The 23,239-nt window shown below is 50.1% G+C and overlaps 2 protein-coding genes across 2 annotated transcripts; one reads left to right on the top strand and one right to left on the bottom strand.

Moving 5' to 3' along the window:
• Positions 1-3,456: 3,456 nt before the first annotated feature.
• Positions 3,457-6,533, bottom strand: BAK1 (BCL2-antagonist/killer 1). Its single transcript, XM_006882191.1, has 5 exons — positions 6,464-6,533; positions 5,412-5,547; positions 4,934-5,077; positions 3,691-3,871; positions 3,457-3,564 (listed from the first exon to the last, which is right to left on the bottom strand). The coding sequence occupies exons 1-5, from the start codon at positions 6,531-6,533 to the stop codon at positions 3,457-3,459; spliced, it is 639 nt and encodes a 212-aa protein (XP_006882253.1).
• A 3,391-nt stretch (positions 6,534-9,924) lies between these two features.
• On the top strand, positions 9,925-16,942 carry LOC102863167 (gametogenetin-binding protein 1-like). The gene is made up of 4 exons (XM_006882190.1): positions 9,925-10,391; positions 11,951-12,120; positions 14,439-14,578; positions 16,892-16,942. Exons 1-4 carry the CDS (start codon positions 9,925-9,927, stop codon positions 16,940-16,942), a joined length of 828 nt encoding a protein of 275 aa, XP_006882252.1.
• Positions 16,943-23,239: the final 6,297 nt, after the last annotated feature.

The raw sequence follows: 23,239 nt of genomic DNA, 5'->3' as shown, positions 1-23,239 counted from the left end.
AAGTGAGGCTTTTGGGTTAGCAGTGCAACTCCCTAAGTACTAGGCCAACAGAGCTCCCTTTCACCCAGTATGAGGCAAAGCTTTGGGCTCTTTAGCCACTACAGCATAATATCTGCTATGCTTAGATTGAACTAAAGTCATATTTTACAAGAGTCTTGGATCAGGAGACTATACATTGCAGATATATAAAACTAAAGCTGGTTATGGAAGTTTCATTTATCTTAATTAACTAATCAATTAATTTTCATTTATTTCAATGCTATTCAGATGGGTAGATCATAAAAACTTGTTCAAACAAGTTTTTAGGTGGCTTAGACAAAAGGATTTTCTTCTCAATTTAAAAGGTTTGGATGGTCATCCTAGTGTTCTAAAATATTATTTCTTCAGACGAGGCAAAACAGCCAATAACAAAAAACAAAAACAAAACAAAACACAAAAACAGCCAATAACTACATGGAACGAATAGATGGGTGGATGTAAAATTGGGGGAAGGAGGTTGGGGAGAATCTGGGGCCAATTTGCACAAGGTATTCATTCCTGCTGAAACTGCAACATAATACAGGTAATGTAACGTTTGAATGTTACTAATTTCCTGTGGCTGAACTGCCTGAAATCGGTGACACCAATGAGCAATCCAGATCTACTGGTGGAAATGAAACAATTTCAGAAGGACCACAGATTTCTAAAGAATCTTTTTTTCATTTCCTTAGAAACTGCAGAACCTGTCAGCTCAACTTTATCCTCACAGCCCCTGCCTTTTTTTGTCTCTCCTAACTTCTCACCCCCGGTTTTCTGCAACTGAATCATCCTCAGATTTAGGTTTTAGAAGCATTTATTCTGGCAGAATAGCTGGTGGAGTGGAGAGAGCCAGGGTGGACACAGGCCAAAACCCTTGGGGTTCCTCCTGCCTTTCAGGATAGCATGCCAGCTCCTTTCTTAGAGGGATAGAGAAAAAAACATAGCTCCTGCCTCCACCCTCCCACCTTTCTTCCAGCTATTATGTGCCCTTAGCTGGATTTCTGGTGCTGTTCTCAAATCTCAGTTCACGTGGAGGGTGGGAATGGCGTGCACCGAGACTCCGCCCACGAAAGGGCTCGCGTGCGTGCCTGAGGCTGCCACCGCCATCTTAGACGCGGGCGCCCACACACTTCCCGCTCTCTTTACCTGCATAGCGTTTTAGAGCTGCGCTTTCACGCGAGGGCGGAGAGAAGAGACTTAGCATCTCAGCACTGCGCCCATCTCTGTGGTCGCCAGACCAGTCGTCCCTCTCCTTCTCCCCATAGACTTAACACTTAAAAGCTTCATATGGTTGTGGCAAGTTCAGTTCTCTATTACCTGCTATTACACCTACAGAGTAGACATCAATGATAAATGCTTATCCACTAATTATGGGATATCTCTTCAATAAAATACGAATGCTATCCCTGGAAAAGATTTCCTAGTGCACATTTCCAGCTAGCGCTTCCTGCAGTTAGGTCTTGTCCAAGAGTGGTTTTGTCCTGCTGGTTGCATCCCTGTGTGAACTCTTTGAAGACCATGGTGGAAGAGCAAGAGGTTTGTTTGGCAAGGCAGCCCTCAGGGAGCATCTAATAAGCTCGTGAGTCCTTTTGAACGTTCACGTGACTATTTTGGAAGAGAGCAACACAGACCAGGATGCCTGGAACTGGAAGGGCTTTGTACATTTTGGAACATTTAAACGCCCCCATGCTTGTTATTTTTATCACCCCTGGCTGCGTCCCCACAGGGACTCCCATGCAGCATAAAACCCCTAAAATGAAAAGCCCTGTGTGTATGCTGGCTGTGGAGAGACATCAGGAAGGGGGAGCTGGGACATTGTGCCCCAGGTAGAGTTAGGTGTGGGGGAGAAGGGCTTTTCAGACCCTTGTGGGTGGTGAATCCATGGAGGAAAAGGAATTCAGGCCAGGCCTGAAGTTGCCAGTGAGGTCTCCAGGCACGTGCAGCTAGCTACTTCCCAGCTCTGCTACCAGGGCCCAAGGCCTGGGATCTCCTATTTCCCAAGAAGTTGGGAAACTGGAACCCAAGGAGATGGGAGTGTTAGGGGAAAGTACTAGAGAGAAGGTTGAAGGGGTAGGAAGACCTTTTCCTAAAGGCTGGGGCATGGAAACAACTCACTCCCAAATCTCAGCCCTGTGGGAGATTCTCGAGGCCAGTCTGAGATGATTCAGTAACAAACTAGGTGAATGTCAGGCATGCTTAGGCTCCCCTACTCCAGAAGATACAATGAAGACCAGTAAGGGGATTGCACAGTTTATTTTCAAACACACTCAAAGGGTGAGGGTTCATCTGCCCCCCCATGCATTTGGCTTAATCAAGAACTTACTCCCAACCCCTAGGGTGTCAAGATAGATAAGACATCCCATACACATGCCCAGGAAGGGTCAAGGCAGGTGAAAAGCTGGGGGGGGGGGGAGGGAATAAGGAGTGGGTAAGAGGATAGAATTCAAGTATTCACAATTCCCCCATGCCCATCCCAATTACACTGTGCCCAGGCCCTGAGGGAGAAGGGGGTAAATTCTGGGGATCTTAGTGGTGTTACTAACCATTATCCCACTTAGAAACCTCAAGATGAGCTCCCTCCCTTTATCCTGATAATAAAAAACTATAATCCTGAACCCTTGCAGTTGGGCCAGGAGACTGGAGCACCCCACTTGCCCAAGGCCCCTGCCTTCTTCACATGAAGGCATGAGAGGGGCACAGGAGTGAATGGCTAAGGAGCAGGGGTTAATTAAGGTGAGGGGAAGGGAAGAAAAATAAAAATCAGAAGGTAGGGTTGGAGTTTTGATAAATAAGACAGCTGTTGTCTGCACCATTTCCTCACCCGACCCCAGGCCCGGAATCCCTGAGTGTAGCCAAAAAGGCAGTGTGGGGTGGGGGCTTGGAGAGCCAAGCTGGACCACAGGCTCCAGTCTGTGATGTACACGGTGGGCCAGGGCTGAGCTCTAGTCCCAGTTCTCAAGCTCTGACCTTCCAGAACAAGCCGAATCCTGGGGAACGCAGGGCAGGCCTGTCGATCCCCACTGACAAGATCCTCTGGCCTGGGATAGAGTGGTAGAATGGGGTGGGGTCGGGGGCATTTCCCAAGGGTTTTCTAAAAAGCTAAAACCATTAAAAACTTCCTAGTGAGGAGAAGTGGCTCCCAGGCTGTCTCTCCAGGGGATCATTCTTCCCGGTGCCCAGCAGACACAGCTGAGGGGATCCCAAAGAGCTGAGAGAGGAGGCTGCAGCCCCCTTTAGACAAGATGGGGCCCAGAAAAGGAGCTCATTAGCACCATGCAATGTTGAGGCCTCCCTGCAACCTGACTGACCACAGTTGAAGTAAACTGTGGTCCAAACTGACGTGTCCACTTGCTAAAGCTTCTGTCCTCTTGAGGATTGACCCTTGCAGGGAAGGGAAAGAAAGGGGAGGGGAGAAGGCTTGAAGTCCAGGCAGGAGTCTCAACTGGGACCCCAGAATTTCCGTACCACAAACTGGCCCAACAGAACCACAGCCAGAACTATCACCACATTCAGGATGGGGCCGTTGCCCAAGTTCAGGGCTGCCGCCTGTTGGAAGAGACAGGGCAGTCACACATGGGTTGGCAGAACCCTTCCTCCCCATCCTCCCAAGGTGGGGCCAAGGTGGGTGTGGGAAGGACAGTAATCTGACAGAACCAGCCGTCTGGCACTCACCCAGCCGCCTCTCTGAGCGATCCACCGGGCAATGTAGTGATTTAGCATGAAGTCAGCGACAAAGCGGGTCACCTGGCCCAGGAAGCCGGTCAGGCCGTGCTGATAGACATGCAGGGCCAGACGATAGCCAAAGCCCAGGAGAGCCACCACACGGCCCCAGTTGATGCCGCTCTCAAACAGGCTGCAGGCAGAGCATCACATATTCTGTTGAGGACCCTCAGGAAGACACAGGCTGCCATCCTTCACTCACCCCCGCCCCCTCCTTCCCTCTCCCAGTTGGAAAGCACAGTGGCATAGCTGTGAATTAAAGCCACAGAGGCTGCGCCAGAGGAGCCTTTTTCTCTGTGAAAAGAGAAAGCTCAGGGAAGCTGAGCTGAATGCTTCTGCCAGGGCAATGGTGCCTATTCTGTAGGTGCGAAGTGGTACAGAGAAGGACGAGTGAATGGATAGAGATAGCAGGGAAATTACCTGTGGGTGTTGCTGATGGCCTGACAGCCCAAGGGACAGCAAAGAGAAAGGACAGAAGACGAGGTTAGGACTGGTTTGGAATCACAATGTGGGGAAGGGGGCTGACCTCCAAGGACAGGGGCAAGGCATTAGCACTAACTCTAAAATCTGTCCCTGATTCCAAGGTTCCCCCTCCCAGCTTCAAACCTACCCTGATTTTAACTTCCCTAGCTCATATGGTAACAACAGCTAACACATCTAAGTGTGGACAATGCTGTATATATATTTTCCCCATTTTACAGGTGAGAAGACTGATAGTCTGAAGGTTTCACCAGCACAACTGCCTATGGACTAGGCCACCAGAGCTCCCTTTCACCTAGTACGAGGCAAAGTGTGGACACTCTAACCGTTATAGCAGATTGCCTCTTGGATGCCAGGTTATAGCAAACAGAAGCCATTCCTAGAGCTTTGATGCCTTACCATCTTCTGTGTGAAACTTGGTTCCAAATTGGAGGGACACTGTCTCATAGCTGGGCTGAAGAACTGGGGGGCATCCCAACCCAGAGTCCCTCTAGAATCTAACCATTCAAATCCTCAGTGTCAGAGCTCAACAGATGAAGAGTCTGAGGCCCAGAGAGAGAAAGACAGGTGCCTCAGGCCACACAGTGACGTAACAGTACAGCCAAGACAGGAAACAAGTCTCCAGACAGGAACACGTGGGTAGGAGGATGAGTGACACCAGGACAGCAGGGAGGCAGGGGCTGAAATGGATGTGGGGTGGCCGCAGCCGGGCTACCTCGAGGCAATCTTGATGAACAATTGGTAAGCATTCTGTGGTGTCGGCTGCAAGTGCTGCAACATGTTCTGGAACTCTGCGTCGTAGCGCTGGTTGATGTCGTCCCCAATGATGGCGAGCTGCCGGCCCACCTGCCCCATGACACTGTAGGTACAGAAGGCAGGTGGGTGAGCAGGCAAGTCGGCACACAGTGCAGGGCTCAGAGCAAAGGGGCTCTGGCTGAGCCCCCTGATCCTGTGCACCTCTATGGAGGTTCCTGACAGGGTTTTTGATATATGAAGGCTGGCCTCAGGGGCAATGGTTAGATGCAGGCTAAAATAAGGAGGTGCCAGGTCCTAGAGGGGCATGGAACCTAAATCAAAGAGGAATTACAATAAAGGACAAGACCCTCTAGACCTCCCAGGCCTGGGATTTACACAGCAACCCAGGATGGGCCCCTCCTCCCAGATGTCCGTGTGGACCTGAGGCCACTGCTCACCTGCTGGGCTCATGGGGCAAGGAGACCATCTCTGGGTCAGCGGGGGTGGCCGCCCCTTCAGCCTCCTGCTCCTGCTGGTGGCGGTAATAGACGTAGCTTTGGAAAACCTCCACTGTGTCTTGGGCTACCTGCTCCTCTGAAGGTCAAAGGCCACAGTCAGGGAGGGCGAGCTGGCCCTTGTGGGGGGTTCAAGCCCAGCAGTCCTCCCCAAAGAACAGAAATGGCCCTATTCTAATCTCATAATTCACACCTAGCAAATCCTCAGTAAATATACTCTGTGCCTGATACTGTCTAGGTACATTTTATTCCATGCTCACAACAGCCCTGTTTTATAAGTGGGAAACTGAAGGCATGTAAACTGTGAGATTACATAGCTAGACGAAACAGTGGAAACAGGAAAAAATATTCCCAGACACTTGGGTTCTCAAGCACTTCAGTATAAGGCACCCACACCAGTGGCTTTGGGTCTAGAAATGTCACACTGGGAATTAGAGACAGAGCTGGAGCTGAACTCAAAGCGCAGGGAGGAGCCTTGGACGTATATGGCAGGTCCTGAGCCCCACACTTCCCTCAACACCCCTAGGAAGAGGGAGGAAGAGCAGCCATCTTACTTCCTCCCCCAAAGTCACAACAATTGTTTTCTGTTTTAGCCTGACTGTGATAAGCCAATTACTTCCTTATTTCCCCAACAGCAAAGACATAACAGCCATGCCCGTTCTACCTTCCTCCCTCAACCCCTGACTCGACCCATTTGCCCTGGGATGGTACCTGCCTGTGATCACTTTCCCACTCACTCCCAGGCCTCTCCCAACTTCCAGATCCTGCTCTCCTGAGGCTCCTTCCCTCCCAAGGCTTAACTTTTACTGTAGTTCCAACTTCTGAGCCCAACAGACCACCTATATTGAGCAGGAGATACTTTTTCTCTAAGGTGGGGAAACTGAGGCAAGAGAGCCTGCCTACAAGTCACAGTCCTGTCCATTTCTACTTTCTCTACCCACAAAGATGGTCCCAGGAGTGAAGGGAAGTGAGGGTGGGGGCCAGAAGGTGATTACCTGATGTGGAGGGTGGAGGAGGGTCCTCGCAGCCCTGCCAGGGAGGGCCAGGACCTTGTCCAGACGCCATATTTCAGGTCCTAGTAGAGTGTCAGCCTGTGGGGATGGGTGAGAAAAAGTAGAGATGGGATTAGCCAGAACCCCTGATCGAAGAGATTGCCAGCGAAAAGGGCTCCCCTATTCCAGAAACAACCTCCTCCATCCCAAGTCCTCACACCAGCCATGTCTTATTCCACCACCTTAGCGCAATTTACTGGAAACAGAAAAGGTAGGATAAGAGAGGTGAGGCAGCCAGAGACACACCCAGCCACTGAGATTCACACCCAGGTCTCTGCACTCCAGTGCCCTCAGCCAGTCCCTGGGCCTTCAGGGTGGGTGTGGCTGCTGCAGCACTCTGTGGAGTCCAAGCCCCCAACTTCACCTCAAGTGTGACTAGTTTCAGAGGCTACGGGTTCTTCTGGCTGCTCTGGGGCCTCCTGCATTCTATCCTGCACACACCACAAGCTTGCCACCTTTAGCCAATGACCCATGAAGTTCTTCTCGAAGGCCCCACTGCCCCTTGGCTGGCCAGAACACACCTGTTATCCAACTCAGGTTTGCTAGCCATAAACATTTCCTGAACCTGCATGATACACTCCTACCACTTAAAGAGCACTGGCTGGGTATTGGGCCTTGCAAGACTCAATGAGGTAGCATCCTCCTACCCACTGGACAGACATACAGGGAAAGTGAGGGTCTTGAACTAATCAGGGAAACTCAGGTTGGGTCTCTGAATCCATAGACTCTACACACATTTGTTGTTGTTGTTGTTGTGTGCACCCACCCATAGCTGACCCTCTGGCAGATTTTCAGAGGCAGTTAATCGCATGGGAAGAGATTGCCCATCTCTCTCCAGCGGAGCAGCTGGTGGCCCCGAACCAAGTGACTTCAGGACTGCAGCGCAGCTTCTTGACACTAGGCCACCAGAGTGCAACACACATTTAAAATATATGTTCCAGTTTGTGGACTTCAGAGGGTGTCTGTTCCACTTTGCCTCTGGCCTGTGGCCTCCTGACTCCTGCCTTTTGAGCAGAGGAAGTAGGTTTTTCCTCACAGATCCCCACGCAACCTCCCACCGACCACCCACACCACATTCCCATCTCTGGCCCCAGCTTCCCTCTTTACCCAGTCCGCGGCCATAAGTCCTGTACCAACAACCTGCTCTGTGAACCCTCAGGAGGAGCATTTCCTGGACTGAGCTTTCACTTTCAATTTCTACCCCCTCCCAGAGCCCTATTTCCCCTGAAGATCCCTCCATCACCTGGTGAGGAAGACCCCTCCTCCTAGCCTCCTCCAGCCACCCCAGGCTGCACCAAGCACAGAGACCCCCTCCCCAAGATGGGGTTCCACACCCTAGCCTCCCTCCTCTGGCTTGAGGCCATCTTTGAAAGTTCCCAGGCGCCCTCTAAGAAGGGGTGGGGGAGGGTGACCACCTGCGCTCTCAGCTCCCACCCTCCCACCTTCAAAGGGACACTTGGAAGGCAGATTCACACACACCCTCTCGCCCCTTCCTCCCCTGCTCTGCGCTTCTGCTCTGGGGCACCAGGCCTCCTTCACCAGACCTTTGCCTGGCACACCCGCATCCTGGCAGCTCCTTCCCAGATAAGATGCCCTCCCTCCCTGAGACTATCGCTGAAACTCTTCCCTCTCTTGAAACTCAGCACCCTAGCTGGTGGGACCAGAGGATGCTCACTATGCCTCTAACCCCCTTTCTCATGAGCCCAGGGGGTCACTGCTGGAAGCCGGTAGGGCCTCACAGTGGCCCCATGGCCGGCAGCCTATACCAATGTAGGCCTATCTCTGCCCCCCATTCCAAGTGGCCCAGCTTCCTGCTAAGGAGAGCTCACTCCTCCCCACCTTCTGGACTTGCTGGACCAGCAACCCTAGCAGCATGTTCCTCTTGGGGAGATGCCTGACCAAGGCCCTGGACCTAACCTAGGGATCCCAGGCAACAGGAAGCGCCCCAGAGGAAAGTTCTTCCCACTCTTGACCTTGACTCTGACCTCCACCGCCCCCCCCTTCTCCAAACAGCTAAGAGACCCAGTACTCTGGCACCCGGTTCACTAATACCCAGGATCATGGCAAGACAGGAAGGCATCTGAGGGGTATGGGCAGGAATCCCCCAGCACAGATAGAACTCCAGCAGGGCAGGGTGGAGCCGTCCAGGCAAACCTTGAAGGCCTCCCCTTCCCCATCGGGCTCTACGAAGCTCCCTGCCCCACCCTGGAGCTGTGGCTACATTGAGGGCGTTGGATGGGCAGCACCCTGCCAGCTTACCTGTTCGGATCTTGGCAGAGACTGGAGATGGCTCAGCAGGGTTGAAGCCCAGGGTCCCAAGGGCCGGCGGCTGCTCTCTGGAACAAGGTGTCTGCCTACGCCCGGCTTTCAGGAACCAGAGTCAGGGCATTCCTGGTGTCTGGATGCTGCCTTACGCGGCCCAAAGGACCCGCTCAGAGCTGCAGATCATAGAGGTGCAGGCTACGCCGGCTCCAATCAGCTCCCTCTAGAGGAAGTTCCTCTGCAGCCTCCGGATGCAACACTTGATTGTCTTTTTAGGCTGACTCTCAGGCTGGCAGCTCCCACACCCCTGCGACCCAGGCAGGGCACCACAGCTCCTCTCTCTCATAGCTTTTCCCATTCCTGACTCCCCATTTTTGTCCTCAGTCTTTCTTCCTTTCTGTTAATCGACACCCATAAAAATGTCAGGGTGGCAAAATTTCTCAAGTACCCATCCCACCCACAGGTAACTACACTGTCACATGTTCTCAAACAACCCAGGTGGCTGGGTTCTGGGGACTCCTGTTCATCTTGAACATGAACAAACGGAAAGAGGCCCAGCTGGTATAAGGAACTCTCCCAAAGTCATTGAGCTGGGTTTATAATAAAGCCTGTAGGTACTGTGGGGAGTAATACCAAGAAAAAAAAACCCCTAGAGGTGACAGGCAGATAAATGGATGAAAACATAGTGAGGTCTGTTCTTCTGCCCGGATGTATATGAGCCGAGCGATGAGGGAGCAGAGAAGAGAGACAGCAGAGATTGGCTTTAGGGACAGTTATACCCAGAAAGTAGTAGGGTAGAGGGAGGTGTGGGCAGCAGCCTGCCCCATTTTCATGGTCCTGGTTCCTCCCAGCCTTCCCTTCTGACCACAGCCTTCCTGGGGCTCTCACCAACCCCAACTCTTCATTCTTCCTCCCCTAAATCTCCCCCCTGCCTCTCAGCCCCTCTACCCTCTCTGTCCTCAACTATTGTCCTACCCACCCCCAAGTCCCACCTAAGCCAGCCTCCCCTCCCCCCACCTGATCTTTCTAGAACACCTGGAAGTTTCCAACTGGAGGTTTTACTCTGAAAACGCCTGTTGTTCAGCAGTTGGTCCTGGGGTGACCACTAGGCCCTCTCCCTCTGAATCAGGGTTTCTCTCAGAATGGAGGCCCCAGCTTCAACCCACCGATCCCAAATTTTGGGCCGTTCGTCCATGTTCCGATTTTTCCGTCGCCTGGTGAGGAAAAAGAGCCACTCGAAACGCACTGACAAGGGACTGGCAAGAGGTCGGGCATGTTCCTCAAAAGAGCAGGGTGCTGTTGCCCTGAGGACGGGTCACCAGGGCCAAATGGAGAGGAAGGAGCCCAAAGTGCCCTCCATGCTGCCTGGCACCCTCGGAGTGGCTGCTCCCAAGGGGTCCCAGAAAGACCTTTCATATCTGGGGATGGGGGACACGTCGACCCAGACACTCGCCTCCACGCAGACCCTGCAGGTGCTGGCCCAGGACAAAGAGGTGAGGTCAGTCCTTTCCAGCAGAAGCCAGGACAGCCTGCCTGAGAAGGAAAAGGAAGGGGAGGTGAAGAATGAGGCAACAGAGCAGGCCTCCAGGCAGACCGAGGTCACAGGCAGGTAAAGAGCTAGGGTTGTGGATAGTGGTGGTTGGGGGCTTAGAGGTACCAGAAAGAAGACGATAGGAGAATATGGGCCTAAGACAGGGGACCCAAGGTGAGGAGGGTCCAGGGATGTGAGTTCTTAGATGGGTTAAAGGGATGAAAAAGGGCAGTTAGGTCAAGGATTAGGCTTGGGATTGGTCCCAGGGAGTTGGGACAAGAGTCCTCCCACAAGGGAGGAGAAGAAGGAGGACCTACCTCTCCATATGGTTTTTGGGAAGAAATAGCCCCGCTTTGATAAAAGACCACAGGAGGCAGAGCAGAGGGCTAGTGGGGGAGGGAAAATGGAAGAGGCTGAGTGAGGCCTGGTAGAGTGCTTTGAGGGAAGGCTAAGAGACTCCATGCCATATTTCTGGGCCCTCCCAACCTGACTGTGTTTTGGAATCAGGAGCCACCTTGCCCAGGGCCTGGAGGTGGGAGAAGTACACCTGCAGAGGGCTGCAGGGCTAATGGAGGTCAGCTCCAAGGAGGAGGAGCAGGAGGGTCTCTTTGTTGGTGAGTGTGACCCTCTTCCTGGGACTCTCTAAGGTTTGGGGCCCAACTGGCAGGACATAAGACACAGTCTGAGGAGGCAAACTGCCTAGGCCTGAAGCCCACCTTCACTTTGCCAAGCTATACAATAGCAGCAAGTTTCTCAATGTCTCTAGGTCTCCGTTTCTTCATTTATAAAATAGGAATACAGTGTGTCATGTGCCTCTCTCAGATTAAGTGAGATGTTACTTGTAAAGTGTGTGGAATTGGGCCTGGCATATAGTAAGTATTTGCTAAGGAAAACAAGGGAACCCCATCTCCAGGCTCCCCAGGTCCTTCCTTTCCTGGGCCTGGGTCACCTGTACAACCAACAGTTTATGGACTGTCCAGTTAGAACCAGCTCATAGTTGATCCTCGGTGGCTTTTCAGAGGCAGTACATTGCACCATGTTTCTGGTGGATTCGAACGAACCACGTGCCTTTAGATTCTCAGTGTAGTTCCTTATCACTAAGATATCAGAGGCCTTCTACAGATTTCAGTTGTTGTGTGCCGTCAAGTTGCCCGCAACTCATAGCGACCCCATGTACAACAGCTCTGAAGCCTGCCGTGTCCTGAGCCAGTCTTACTGATTCCTACACACTTAATCCCATTGCCCCAATTACCATGTCAATCCCTCTCATCTGAGGGCTTCCTCTCCTGTGCTGTCCACACTCCCAAACATGATGTCTTCGGTCCTAACTACTATTTCTTTGCAGGAGACCTCAAGGTGGCCTCCTCAAAGGCAAGAGTGACTCCCTGGAACCATCTCTTTAGCTTGTGCAAGCGATTCCAAAAATCCTCCAAGACCAAGGTCTGTGAGGCCACTCTGGGACAGCAGGGTGGGAGTGAGGCCCAGAGGGGTTCCCTTCTCTTTTCCTCTGAACATCAGAATGTAGGTTTGGACCCCAGGACAGTAGTCTCCTTTTGGTATCTGTTTCCTCCTACTTCTTGTTTAATCTAGAGGAGAAGCCTGCAGGTGTGAGGGTCTGGGCCGCCTCCCCAACTCAGGAACCTGACAAACTTTCCATTTCCTTTCAAGGAAGGCGTGCCCCGTGAAAAAGAGAAAAGGGAGGAAGAGGAAGTGGAGGAAGAGGACAACGTATTTAACCTCTGTGTCCCAGACATTGTCACCCTTCAGCCATCACTACAGCGGATTTTTAGGTCTACAGATACAGTGGGTAAGACCCCCTCCTCATCTTCCTATCTGCCCCTAGACCCAGGAAGCCGGCCCCACCTGAGACTCAAAAGTGCAATACTGGTTCATGTCACCAGGTGGTGCCAGAGAACCTACGATGTCTGACCCAGAGGGCCTCCCAGTGGCTGGGGGCGGGGTGGGTAGGTGGGCGCTGTGCTACGTCTAGCCTGGATGAGAAGGGTCTTCCTATCTCTGAGTCTGAGAGGCAGGGAAGTGGAGGGTTGTGATTAAGCCTGGGGTTCCTGGAGAACTTTTTTTTCCTCACCCTAGATGAGAGAGCTCCTCTTAACTGCTTTGGGAAGCTACCTCTAGTCGTGGCTTCCCCATCATGCATTATAGTGACTGTGCCCCATGGGGTGTTTGCTACCTCCCCCCAGCAGCCTGCACATGGGAGAAATTGGTACAATGATAATAACATAACGTGATAAAAACTATTATGTCGTTATGTGCCATCAGGTTTGAACCATTTTATAACTGACCGTCTGGCAGGTTTTCAGAGGTTGTAAATAGCACGGGAGGAGATCGTCCAACTTTCTCCCACCAAGCAGCTAGTGCTTTAGACTCACTTGCTTTGGGTTGGCAGCACATTTCCTGATCCCTGAGGCCACAAGAACCTCCTATAAAAGTGTAGACACTTAAGTAACCGTTACTGTGGCCACTCCACAGCAGTGAAAATAAATGAATGATAAACCAGACCCAGCACCCCTCAGTGGATTAAGTATTGGAGTGCTAACCTAAAGGTTGGTAACTCAAGCCCGCCACAACTGCCTCTCAGGAGAAAAATGAGGCAGTCTGCTTGTGCGGAGATTTGTTGTCATTGTTGTTAGGGGCTTGTTGTTGAATATGACTCATAGCAACCCTATAAACCATAGAGCGGACCCTTGCCCTACCCTGTGCCATCCTCAATATCTCTGATATACTTAAACCCATCATTACAGTCACTGTGTCAACCTACCTCCCTAATGGTTTTCCTCTCTTTTGCTGACCTTCACCTTTCCACACATGATGTTCCTTTTTGAGGACTGGTCCCTTCTCACAGCATGCACAAAGTATGTGATACAAACCTCATCATCCTCTCCTCTAAGGAGAACCCTGGTCTCACTTTCTCTAAGATATACTTGTTTCTTCTCTTGGTAGTGCATGAGATACTCAGCACTTTTCTCCAACACCACAACTCGAAGGCATCAATTCTTTTTCTCTCATCCTTATTCATTATGTAACTTTCAGATAAATAGTAAGTAATTGAAAAGACCATGGCTTGAATCAGGTGCACCTTCGTCTTCTTTTTTTTTAGATTTTGTTATTTTTGTGTGTGTACCGTCAAATCTGATCTGACTGGTACAGGAGGAGATTGTCCCTCCTTTTCCAGCAGAGCATCTGGTGGATTCGAACCATGTACCTCTGAGATTGCAGTGCAGCTTCTTGCCACTAGGCCACCGGAGCTCCCTGAACCTTCGTCTTTAACATCATTGCTCCTTAGCATTTTGGAGAGGTCCTTGACAGCAAATTTTCCCAGTGAACACGTCTTCTGATTTTTTTACTGCTGGTACCAAGGATGTTGATTGTGGATCCAAGTAAGATGTAATAATTGACAACGTCATTCTTTTATCTATCTGTCTTATCATGATGTTGCATATTGGCCCAGTGGTGAGGATCAGACTCTATTCTTAAGTACTTTTCACGTGATAATACCATACTGCAACTCATGAAATTGTTGTTGTTATATACAATTGAGTTGGAACTGACTCATAGGTGATCTTCCAGTAGGTTTTCAGAGCCAGTATAATTGCAAGGGAGGAGATCGTCCATCTTTTTCTAGCAGAGCAGCTGGTGTATTCGTCCTGCATACCTTTGGGTTGACAGGCACGCTCCTTATCACTAGGCCACCTAGAGCTCTTTTAGTGTTGTCTCCACTTCACAGTGAAGAAGCTGAAATACAGAGAAAGTAAAGAATTTGTATAAAGTCACACAGCTGGTGTCAGAGCAGAAAATTGACCCAAGCAGTTTTATGCTCTTGACTTGCTGGCTGGTGGGGGAAGGGGCAGATGTCTGCTGATCCCTCCCCACCCCCAGGCGGTGAGGAGACTCATAGGTTTTGCAGGTGAGAACCTGGGCAAAGTGAGCCACCAGTGAAGGCAGGGTGGTGGGAAGTGATATATGGTGGCCTTTGGGTTGTGGAAAAAGAAAGGACCACTCCTATGGGCTCACCACTGGCTGGGATGAAATTCAGAAAGTAGGAGGCCTCTTCTTTTCCTCCCAGGGACCTCTGTCCTGTCACGTGCCCATCTCTCCTGCTTGTAGGTTTTATGGAGTCCGAGTTGAAGAGGCTCCTGGCAGTGAAGCGGGAGTCCCGCCTCTGGAAAATGGGCAGCAAAGAGGGCCGGGAGCTGCTGGCTCAGCCAGAGATCACCCTGGAGGAGGCAGGCATTGTGAACGGTCAGGTACGCTGGCCTGCCTCACCACTGGGGATAGTGGGACCCGGCCTCTCACCGCCTCAAGCTCGGCCCCCTGGCTCCAGGCTCCTCCAGCCTGGGGAGGCACAACTCTTCCTTGGTGATGGCATTTCTGAGATTAGAACTCTGGTCCTCTGCACACACACGGACACGAGTGCTCACAAACATGCACACACATACGTTTGTGCACACACACATTTTTTTCCTCTCAACTTTTTGGTTTTCACTGACCCAGAGTCAGGACGTCCATTTCTAGGTCTTAACTTTGCCTTTAATTTGCCATTTGGCTTCGAGCAAATCCATTCCCCTGAGTCTCCTTTTTCTCATCTCTACTGTGAGAGAATTTGCACTCTCCTGTGCATCTGTAAATTTAAAAAAAAATTAATTATTTTTGTGTGTGTACCATCAAATCGGATCTGACTGGTACAGGAGGAAATTGCCCCTCCTTCTCCAGCAGAGCATCTGGTGGATTCCAACCGCGTACCTCTGGGATTACAGTGCAGCTTCTTGCCACCAGGCCACCAGAGCTCCCTGCATCTGTAATTTTGATAACATTGACTTTTTTTCTGTTCTCTGGCCCGTTCACACCCACAAACACCCATTTACATGGGGGAATTCCGCTATGGGGGTGGGTTCAAGAAAAATACACTTGCCCACTCTCCCAGATGTCAGCCTTCAAGTTAACTCTCTGAGTGTAAAATTACACTTCTGACTGTTGACTGATCTATGTCAGAAAAAAATGTGCCCATACCCCTTTTGACATTCATTTCTTTCTTTTTCAATTTTTTTTATTAGTTTGAATATAGTTATTCATACATATCATGTTTTGCATATGTACCTTGTGTTTTAAACAATAATTTCACCGGGAAAGGAGGGACAATCTCCTCCTGTACCAGTCAGATCTGATTTGACGGTACACACACGTAAAAATAATAAATAAAAAACCATAATAATTTCTGTATAATTACCTTGTATTTCATTCATGTACCTTGTGTTTTATACAATCATTCATGTACGTTGTTTTATAGAATTAATTACTATTGATCTACACCTGTCACAACCTTTCTTGTTGCAAATGTCCATACCTTTTTAAACTCAGTTCCATTTCATTCAGAGGATATTTGCCCAGATGGTCTGTGGACTGAAGTTTTGAAAAGGAAAGAGCATAGAGTTCCAGGCTGAATATGGGTAAAGTCCCTGCTGTGGCCCAGCTTGCTCTGTGATTTGAACATGGGCTTCAAGTCTTTACCTGCAGGGATCCAGGAGCTGAAGAGCATGTAGCCATGACTGTAGCAATGGGGACCTGACCCTAACCCTGTGGTCACAGTTCTAGGGCAGCCTTCACAGTGTTGGGGGCCCCAGGGTGTTCCTAAGGTCCTCGAGTGTCCAAAGTAGTTTGCAATCAGCTACTAACCTACAGGTTGGTGATTCAGATTCACCCTGTGGCACTGAGGAAGCCTGGTGATCTGCATCCAAAATGATTACTACAAAACCAAACCAAACTCACCACCGTCAAGCCTATTCTGACTCATAGAGACCTAGAAAACAGAGCAGATCCCCAAGGGGTGCCCAAGACTGTAAGTCTTTCCAGAGCAGACATCTGCATCTTTCTCCTATGGAATAGTTAGTGAGTTAGATCTAGCAACCTTATAGTTATCAGCTAAGCTCTTTAACCACTATGCCACCAAGGTTTACAGCCAAGAAAGCCCTGTGGAGCATTTCTACTCTGTAACTCACAGGATCGCCTTGGATGGAGTCCCTGGGCTGTGGCAAGGGAGAAGCCAGCTTCGTCTTCACTTTGGGGACAGAGCTGCCTCAGGACTATCTTTTTCCCATGAGTCCTGTCCTCACCACCCTGTTCCCCCATTCTCATCTGCCCTCAGGGACATCAAGCTCAGAGGTTAGGAAGTGGCTCCCCAGCTGGGGAATGCTGGGGTCCTAGGGGAGGGACAGTGAGGCAGCTGAAATGCCACGCGAGGCTGGAGGGAAGGGCTCCAATCCTCCTTGGCCTGGTGTCGAGGACAGAAGGGAGAGAGAAGTTGACTGAGGTACCTGCTTCCTCCACCTCCCAAGGAATTCTCATAAGATAAAGAGAGAAGGGCCCATCCATAAACTAGGTGAGGGGTGTGGCTCCAGACTGGAGAAGCTGGGTCAGCTGTGGGCACACGGAGAGGATCTAGAAAAGATAACTCTGGGACCTTGTCCCTGGGGGGTAGGTGGGAAAGTTATGGGGCACAGAGCAAAGTGGGGAAATAGCCCACAGATTCCAAGGTGTCTGTCTTCACTCCCTTCTGCCCCTAGCACCTGCTGTTGGAGGAGATGGATGAAATGGGGAACTGGCCTCCAGAGTGAAGCAGGAGCTGAGCCCAAGCCTGTCCTGCCCTGTGGTGTGTCCCCTCTTAGAGCACATCCAAGGAGCCCCTAAGGCCAGGCGGTCTTGAGACGATCCTGTCCCCGACTATCTGAACAAGGCCTTCTATGTTGATAATAAAAGCAGAGTTTGCCTTTGTAGGTTTCATTGTCTTTTGGACCTTACCCCCTTCATCCTTATCCTCATTCAAATCTACTCTGTCCAGGGTCTCAGTCTAATCCCTGGTATGTGTCCAGGGGGCACCAGAGCCTGACTGTAGAGCCCTGGGCTCTGACGTGGACACTGGGCATCAGAACCAGGAGGATGGGAAGTCTTGTCTGCAGGGGATGCCTTACAGCCCACAGTCCAGACTTTGCGGGAGGAGCTTCCCACCTCGCCCCTCCCTCGCCAAGTTCCCAGGCCATGCTCTTGGCCTCCGCAGCAGGATCCGGGAATTCTCCGTCAGGAAGTTCCTGCCCAGCTAGTTCAGGGACAAAGCCAGGAAAGCGGCCCTGGGGCCGTGGGGACCTGCCTTAGCTATTAAAGGCCCCTGACTCAGAAGGCCTGGCTTGGAGGACAGGCTTGGGTTGATCCAGAAGTTGAGGTGTGGGGGCCGGGGTCCTGATGTGGACACCAGGGGGCGCTGTTCTCCAGGAGGTTCTGCTCCGGTTCCTCCTCCTGCCTGGGTGCAAGCTCTCAGCTCCCAGGCGAGCACATGGAAACAGACTGCCCCCAACTCTCCCCAGTGCCAATGCAATTGTGGACGCTTGTCTGATGTCCCCCATGGGGTCATCCCATCACATCTGTCATCGTTGTGTCCAGTCTGAGGATTTTCTGGGGAGCCCAAGTTCAATATCAGAACACAGTGGCTACTCTTAAGAATTACTAGGAATGGCCCTTTAGAGTAGTGAGAGAAGATCTTCACCCTGAAACCCACAGCGTCCCTTTTCAGCAGGAAGTAGCTAAGAGAATACGCCATCCCCTTTTCCTTATGACTCAGGGTGAAGTCTCTCTCAGGGAGGAGTGATAGGGAATGGCAAAGGACACACTGACAAAGAAGATTAATCAGAACTGGCTTTGACAAGCACTGTGGCATTTGGACAAGAACAAACTGGGAGGAGGGTAGAGAGAATAGTGCAACAATGAATGAATGGAAACCCAAAATCTCTGTAAATGTTTATGAAAATTAATAAAATATTATTATAGGAGAAAAAAAAAAGAATTACTAGGAATGATGGCAATCGCTGTTGTTGTCTAGATGACCCCACAGCTATACGCTTGGTCTTGGTAGGGAAGGGCGCTGATCTAGTTCCAGCCCATGAAGCTGGAAGCATCCTTGGCAGGCAGACAGGGGAGGGCTGGGAGAGTCTAGTGGCTCATGGGTGGGGCTGAGGGTTTTCTCCTCAACTTCTTGGCCAGAGTCGATGGAGTCCTTGACTCAGGCTCTGAGCTGGGGGCTGGCAGAAAGGCCCATCTGGACTGTCCCCCTGAGTCAGCCGGGAAGTGATCTTGTGATCAGATGACTCACCTGTGCCCTAACTGCCCTGCTAATCATTTCCTCCAAGAGCGCAGGCTGCTGTGTGTGAACTGGGAGAGGACCTGGATGGCAGCCTGTGGGCTCACTGGAGGTCTACAGACCCTCACCCTCACGTGGATATAACACTCATTCTTGTCCCGCCGCCTCCCCACCTCCACCCCGTTCATGGGCCACGTGGAGAGAACACCCCTCCCTCTGAACAGGCCCAGGCTGCAGCAGGACCCAGGCATGGGCACTCCAGCATTTTGCTGCTGCACGCCCTTCACTATTGCCCTCTAGGTAGGCCACTTCCTGCACCTACCTGTCTGAAGGCGAGACCACAATGGATGGGCCCCAGCTGGCAGCTCATGCCTGTGCTCCAAGCAGTCTCAGCTCTGGCTGTGGTCACTCATTTCAGGGACAGGAGCATCTCACTGTCAGAGCCCAAAGGGCAGAGGCAGCTGAGCAGCGAAGGGACAGAAACTTTGGCTCTGGTACCTAGGAGCTCAGGCTGTTCCCTCTTTGCTGCTCAGTTTTCTTTCTGTCACTGAGAGTCATGTCCACTCCCAATTCCTGTGAATGTAGAGGAAGAGTGTTCATGTGATTGTGGAGAAGGGAGGCTGGTCCTGTCACTATAGCAGGAGGGGGTATGTGAGTGTGGCCCAGGCCTGTCCCTGGGAGGGTCTGTTCTTGGTCCCACAGGACTCCTGGACAGGCTGGGTGGGTAGGATAGGTAAGGCTTGTGTTTCTCAATGACCTGCTCCACTGTGGAGCCTGAAACACCCCCAAAGATCAATCAAGTATTCAGATGAGGACCGTGTCCTGTAGAGAGAACTGACCAGTTAAATGGCAGGCCTGGGGGAGGGGATTGTGTCCTGTGTATTCACGACTGCAGCTGATGGTAGAGAAGGAGGGAAGGAAGGCCCTGTGGGTGAGAGCAGAGGGTGGGCCTGGGCTCAAGGCCATCACAGAGGCCAGGCAAGTCTGGAAGGCAAGGGAACACTGCAGACATGTCTGTGAGTCAGACCTGAGGTCTGGCTGTGCTTTAGAACTATCATTCCCTCCTGAAGGTGCAGACAACAGGGGTGGACCACTGGGAATAGCTATGCAGGCCAGAGGGTCTGAAACCGGTCTGCCAGGCTCAGCCCACAAAGCTGCACTTCCCTGGCTGTCCACCTGAAGCAGGGAACTTTCTTTAATTTGCACAAAGGGATCAGCTGGATTTCTAGTGGCCCCGGTCAGGCCACTGGGGTTAAGTGGGGCCTTAAAAGAGGGTTTGCCAAGTCTATGGCACTCTTTGTGGTTCTTTCTTCTCCCCATATCCCCTGTCTCTGTTGGTGCCTGTGGGTGCTTCTTGCTCTTTCTCCTTGTGCTTCTCTGTATTTGTGTGTCTATCTTTTTCTCACGATATCCCTGATAGGATGGAGGCAAGAAAAGCAGCCCTCACCTCAGGTTCACTCTGGGTGTTTTTAGGGATTTATTAGTGGCAGAAAGGAGACAGTAGGTGGACCCACCTGACAGCTGAGCAGAGAGGGGGTGGCCCAAGGCATATTGGGTCGTGGGTGGCCCTCCCATGGAGGACTGTCATGTACTGAAGAAACTAAAAATACCTCATTGTTATCGAGAATCAGAATCAACTCATAGCTGACCATCTAGCAAGTTTCAGAGGCTCCTGAACAGCTGGTATATTTGAACCACCTGTCTTTGTGTTGACTGAGCAACTCCTTAGCCGCTAGGCCACCAGAGCTCCCTAGAGAGTAAACTATACGCCCCCAAAACATGTGTTGAAAATTGTAATTTCTATGCCTGTGGTTATAAGTCCATTTGGGAAGGAGCTGTCCTTGTTGTGTTAATTAAGTGGGCTTCCTTTAGGGTGTATTTTGCATCAATCCCTTTGAGATATCTTTGAGATATCAAAGAGATTAAACAAGTATGAGGTGAGCCACAGATGAGAGATGGCTGCCACACACATGGAGATTGCCAAGGAACCAGGAAGCAGAAAAGTCAAAGCCGAAGTCAAAGTCAGAACTGACACAGACGGAAAACCTTCCCCTACAGTCATCACTCTGCATTCGGCCCTGTGATTTACAGCCTCTGAAAACCCACTAGAGGGGCAGCTATGAGTCATTCCAACTCAAGGGTACATAACAACAACTACTGAGTTTATCTTTCCTTTTTTTTTTTTCTTTTTTATTATTTTGTGTGCGTGTGCCTCCTTCTCCGGCAGAGCATCTGGTGGATTTGAACCGAGTTCCTCTGGGATTGCAGTGCAGCTTCTTGCCACTAGGCCACCAGAGCTCCCCTGAGTTTATCTTTCAATATGACTTTCCTAGCCATTGTTTTTACTTTGCCGTGTAGATGGGTGGGAATATGCAAATGGCGCACGTTAATCCAGGGGGATTGTCTATCTACCAATCCACAGGGGATTGGCTAGTCTCACCATTAAACTGAGCAATCAGCAACAGGCGAATGAGACCTTCACCACCAGTGAAGAAGTAGCAGCAGCAAGAGAATGTGACACATTCTTCCAGCCCAGAAATTCTTGCTTCAGCAGCAGCAGCAGCAGCAGCAACAGTCATAGCTGAACCAGAGACCTGACGTGAGATGGGACCTTGGGACTGCTACACTATTGGAACTGGAACTTAGGAGCGTTTGCTCAAGTTTGCTGGACAGCTGGCGATGGGAGGGGGCATAGTTTGCAGGACTGAGAACTTTGCACCACTGGCTTAAAGCCATGCAGCTCAAGCCTGAGGTGCCTGTGAGCATATTTCGGAAGCTATACTGACTGTATTCTACTACTTACCTGGATTATGACCTTTGACTTCCTCAATATGGTTCTTTGTAATCTGTGAGCTATCACATTGGATTATGGACCCAGTAAAGCAATAAGATATTCTTGATATCTTTACACAGCTCATCTGGCTTTTGTTCACTAGTGTTTAAGGTCTCAATCCTGTTCAAGATGAAATTTTGATTCCTGTGGAAAGGATTTGACCTTCTTTAGCTTTAATTTAAACTTGCACATAGGTAGGTGATGGTCTGTTCCACAGTTAGCACCTGGCTTACTTTTCACAGCTGATATTGAACTTCTCCAATGATTCCTTCCACAGATGTGACTCAGATAATTGGATTAGGAATGTTAGATTGAGACGGGCTCAGGACAGGGTAGGGTTCAGAGCTCTTGAACATAGGGTTGGTATGAGTTGCAGGTGACTCGATGGCATATAACAACAAAGCAATAAGATAAGTTTTGAATAGAAGAGATATGGGAGTGTGGTGGAGATGTCTGACCTTCTGGGAATTGGTTTTGTGTTCCTGATGCTGTTGGTGGGGGCAGTGCCCCTTTGTGAAGTTGATAAAGGTCAGATATGGCCTTCTCCAAGAGACCCTTGCTCTTTTTACAACAAACTTTGAGAAGATAAACTTTTGTTTGCTAAAGCCATTCGCTTGTGGTATTTCTGTTACATTAGCACTGGATAAAGAAGACAGAATTCAATACTAGAACAATGGGGTGCTGCTCTAAAATGATTTTAAAATGCAGATGCAGTTTTGGAATTAGGTGGAGATTAGGAGAGTTTTAAGGTGCCTGGTGGTAAAACACTTAGATTGCTTAAAAGATGTTGGCAGATTTATGGATGTCAAGTGCAATTCTGGTGAAGGCTCAGATGGATATGAGGAGAGCTTCAGAGAAAGTCTCTATCATCTTAAAGAATATATATGGTGCCAGCAACAGAATGTTGCAAGAAACGAAGATGTTAAATATGCAACAGAATGTTGCAAGAAATGTGTATGTTAGATATGTTTTTGGTGAAATTTGAAAAGAAAATTATGAACATGTGCTTGGACAATAGAGGAAGGGTGATGGGGTTTTTTAATAGTGACAAGGAACATGTATGAATTATGTTCAAATATTTGGTGGAAGATAAAACTTTTAAGTGATGAACTTGAATATCTGGCTGAGAATATTTCTAAATAAGATCTTAAAGGGACCAGCTGGCTTCTCCCTGCTGCTTATAGTGAAATCTGAGAGGAAAAGGATGGGCTTAAACATGAACCTTGCAAAATGAAAACAGAACTCAAAGACTTAGGGAAAATCTGTTGTCTAAAGACACATGTCATATAATGTTCATCAAGAACATGGCTATACAATTTTTTTGTTAAAGAGATTAAGGCTATTCATGATGAATCTAACCAACTGCCATAGCATAAAAGCTATTAGCTTAGAGAGAAGCAGGGGACAGAGAGGGAATGAAGAGAGAACACTGTGTGCTGCTTGGAATACTATGGATAGGAAACAGGTTAGAGTAGTTATATTAATTTTTCTCTAAGGGGGGAATAAAAGGGGGGCATCCTTGGAGCAGCAGCTTGGAGATTAGCAGAACTATTGGAAGGTACACAGGATGCAGAGCCTTCTTGGTTTCAAAGGGTGGGGACACATGCTCAGAGGTTTCAGAGAGCTGAGTCATTATCAGCTTGGTTCTGGATTGTGGGACAGTGCCAGGGAGAAGAGTCCACAGCCCAGAGTTAACAGGGGAAAGGTGCCATGCCCAAAAGGCAAAGCAGTGGGATCTGCTAGGGCAGAGGGGTGAGGTTGCCACTCAGATGGTCTAAAGAATGAGCCCACCTAATGCCAGGGGGACAGAGTTGTTCTCCAAGGAGGACCGGAAGTCAGTAAAGTTGAGCAAAGGTGCTTCTGCCCAGAATCCAGAGGTCATGGCTTACAAATACCCAGAGTGTGGAGGGCAGGCCTATTGCCAAGACTGTCTCAGAAAAGGCTTCTTTT

This window comes from Elephantulus edwardii, unplaced genomic scaffold (genome assembly GCF_000299155.1).
Source record: "Elephantulus edwardii isolate Elephantulus edwardi_28Jun2011 unplaced genomic scaffold, EleEdw1.0 scaffold00017, whole genome shotgun sequence".
NCBI lineage: Eukaryota > Metazoa > Chordata > Mammalia > Macroscelidea > Macroscelididae > Elephantulus > Elephantulus edwardii.
The sequence above is the reverse complement of the archived record's forward strand: the minus strand, read 5'-3'. Positions and strand labels throughout refer to the sequence as shown.

Bases quoted from the DNA above. Each gene is read 5' to 3' on its own strand.
- BAK1 (XM_006882191.1), bottom strand. From the start codon at position 6,533: ATGGCGTCTGGACAAGGTCCTGGCCCTCCCTGGCAGGGCTGCGAGGAC. The intron at 5,548-6,463 runs GTAATCACCTTC...TTTGACCTTCAG, and splicing joins TCCTCCACCCTCCACATCAG to AGGAGCAGGTAGCCCAAGAC. The intron at 3,872-4,933 runs GTAGCCCGGCTG...CTCTGCCTGCAG, and splicing joins TTCATCAAGATTGCCTCGAG to CCTGTTTGAGAGCGGCATCA.
- LOC102863167 (XM_006882190.1), top strand. From the start codon at position 9,925: ATGGAGGCCCCAGCTTCAACCCACCGATCCCAAATTTTGGGCCGTTCG. The intron at 10,392-11,950 runs GTAAAGAGCTAG...TCCCCAACTCAG, and splicing joins CAGACCGAGGTCACAGGCAG to GAACCTGACAAACTTTCCAT. The intron at 12,121-14,438 runs GTAAGACCCCCT...TCCTGCTTGTAG, and splicing joins TAGGTCTACAGATACAGTGG to GTTTTATGGAGTCCGAGTTG.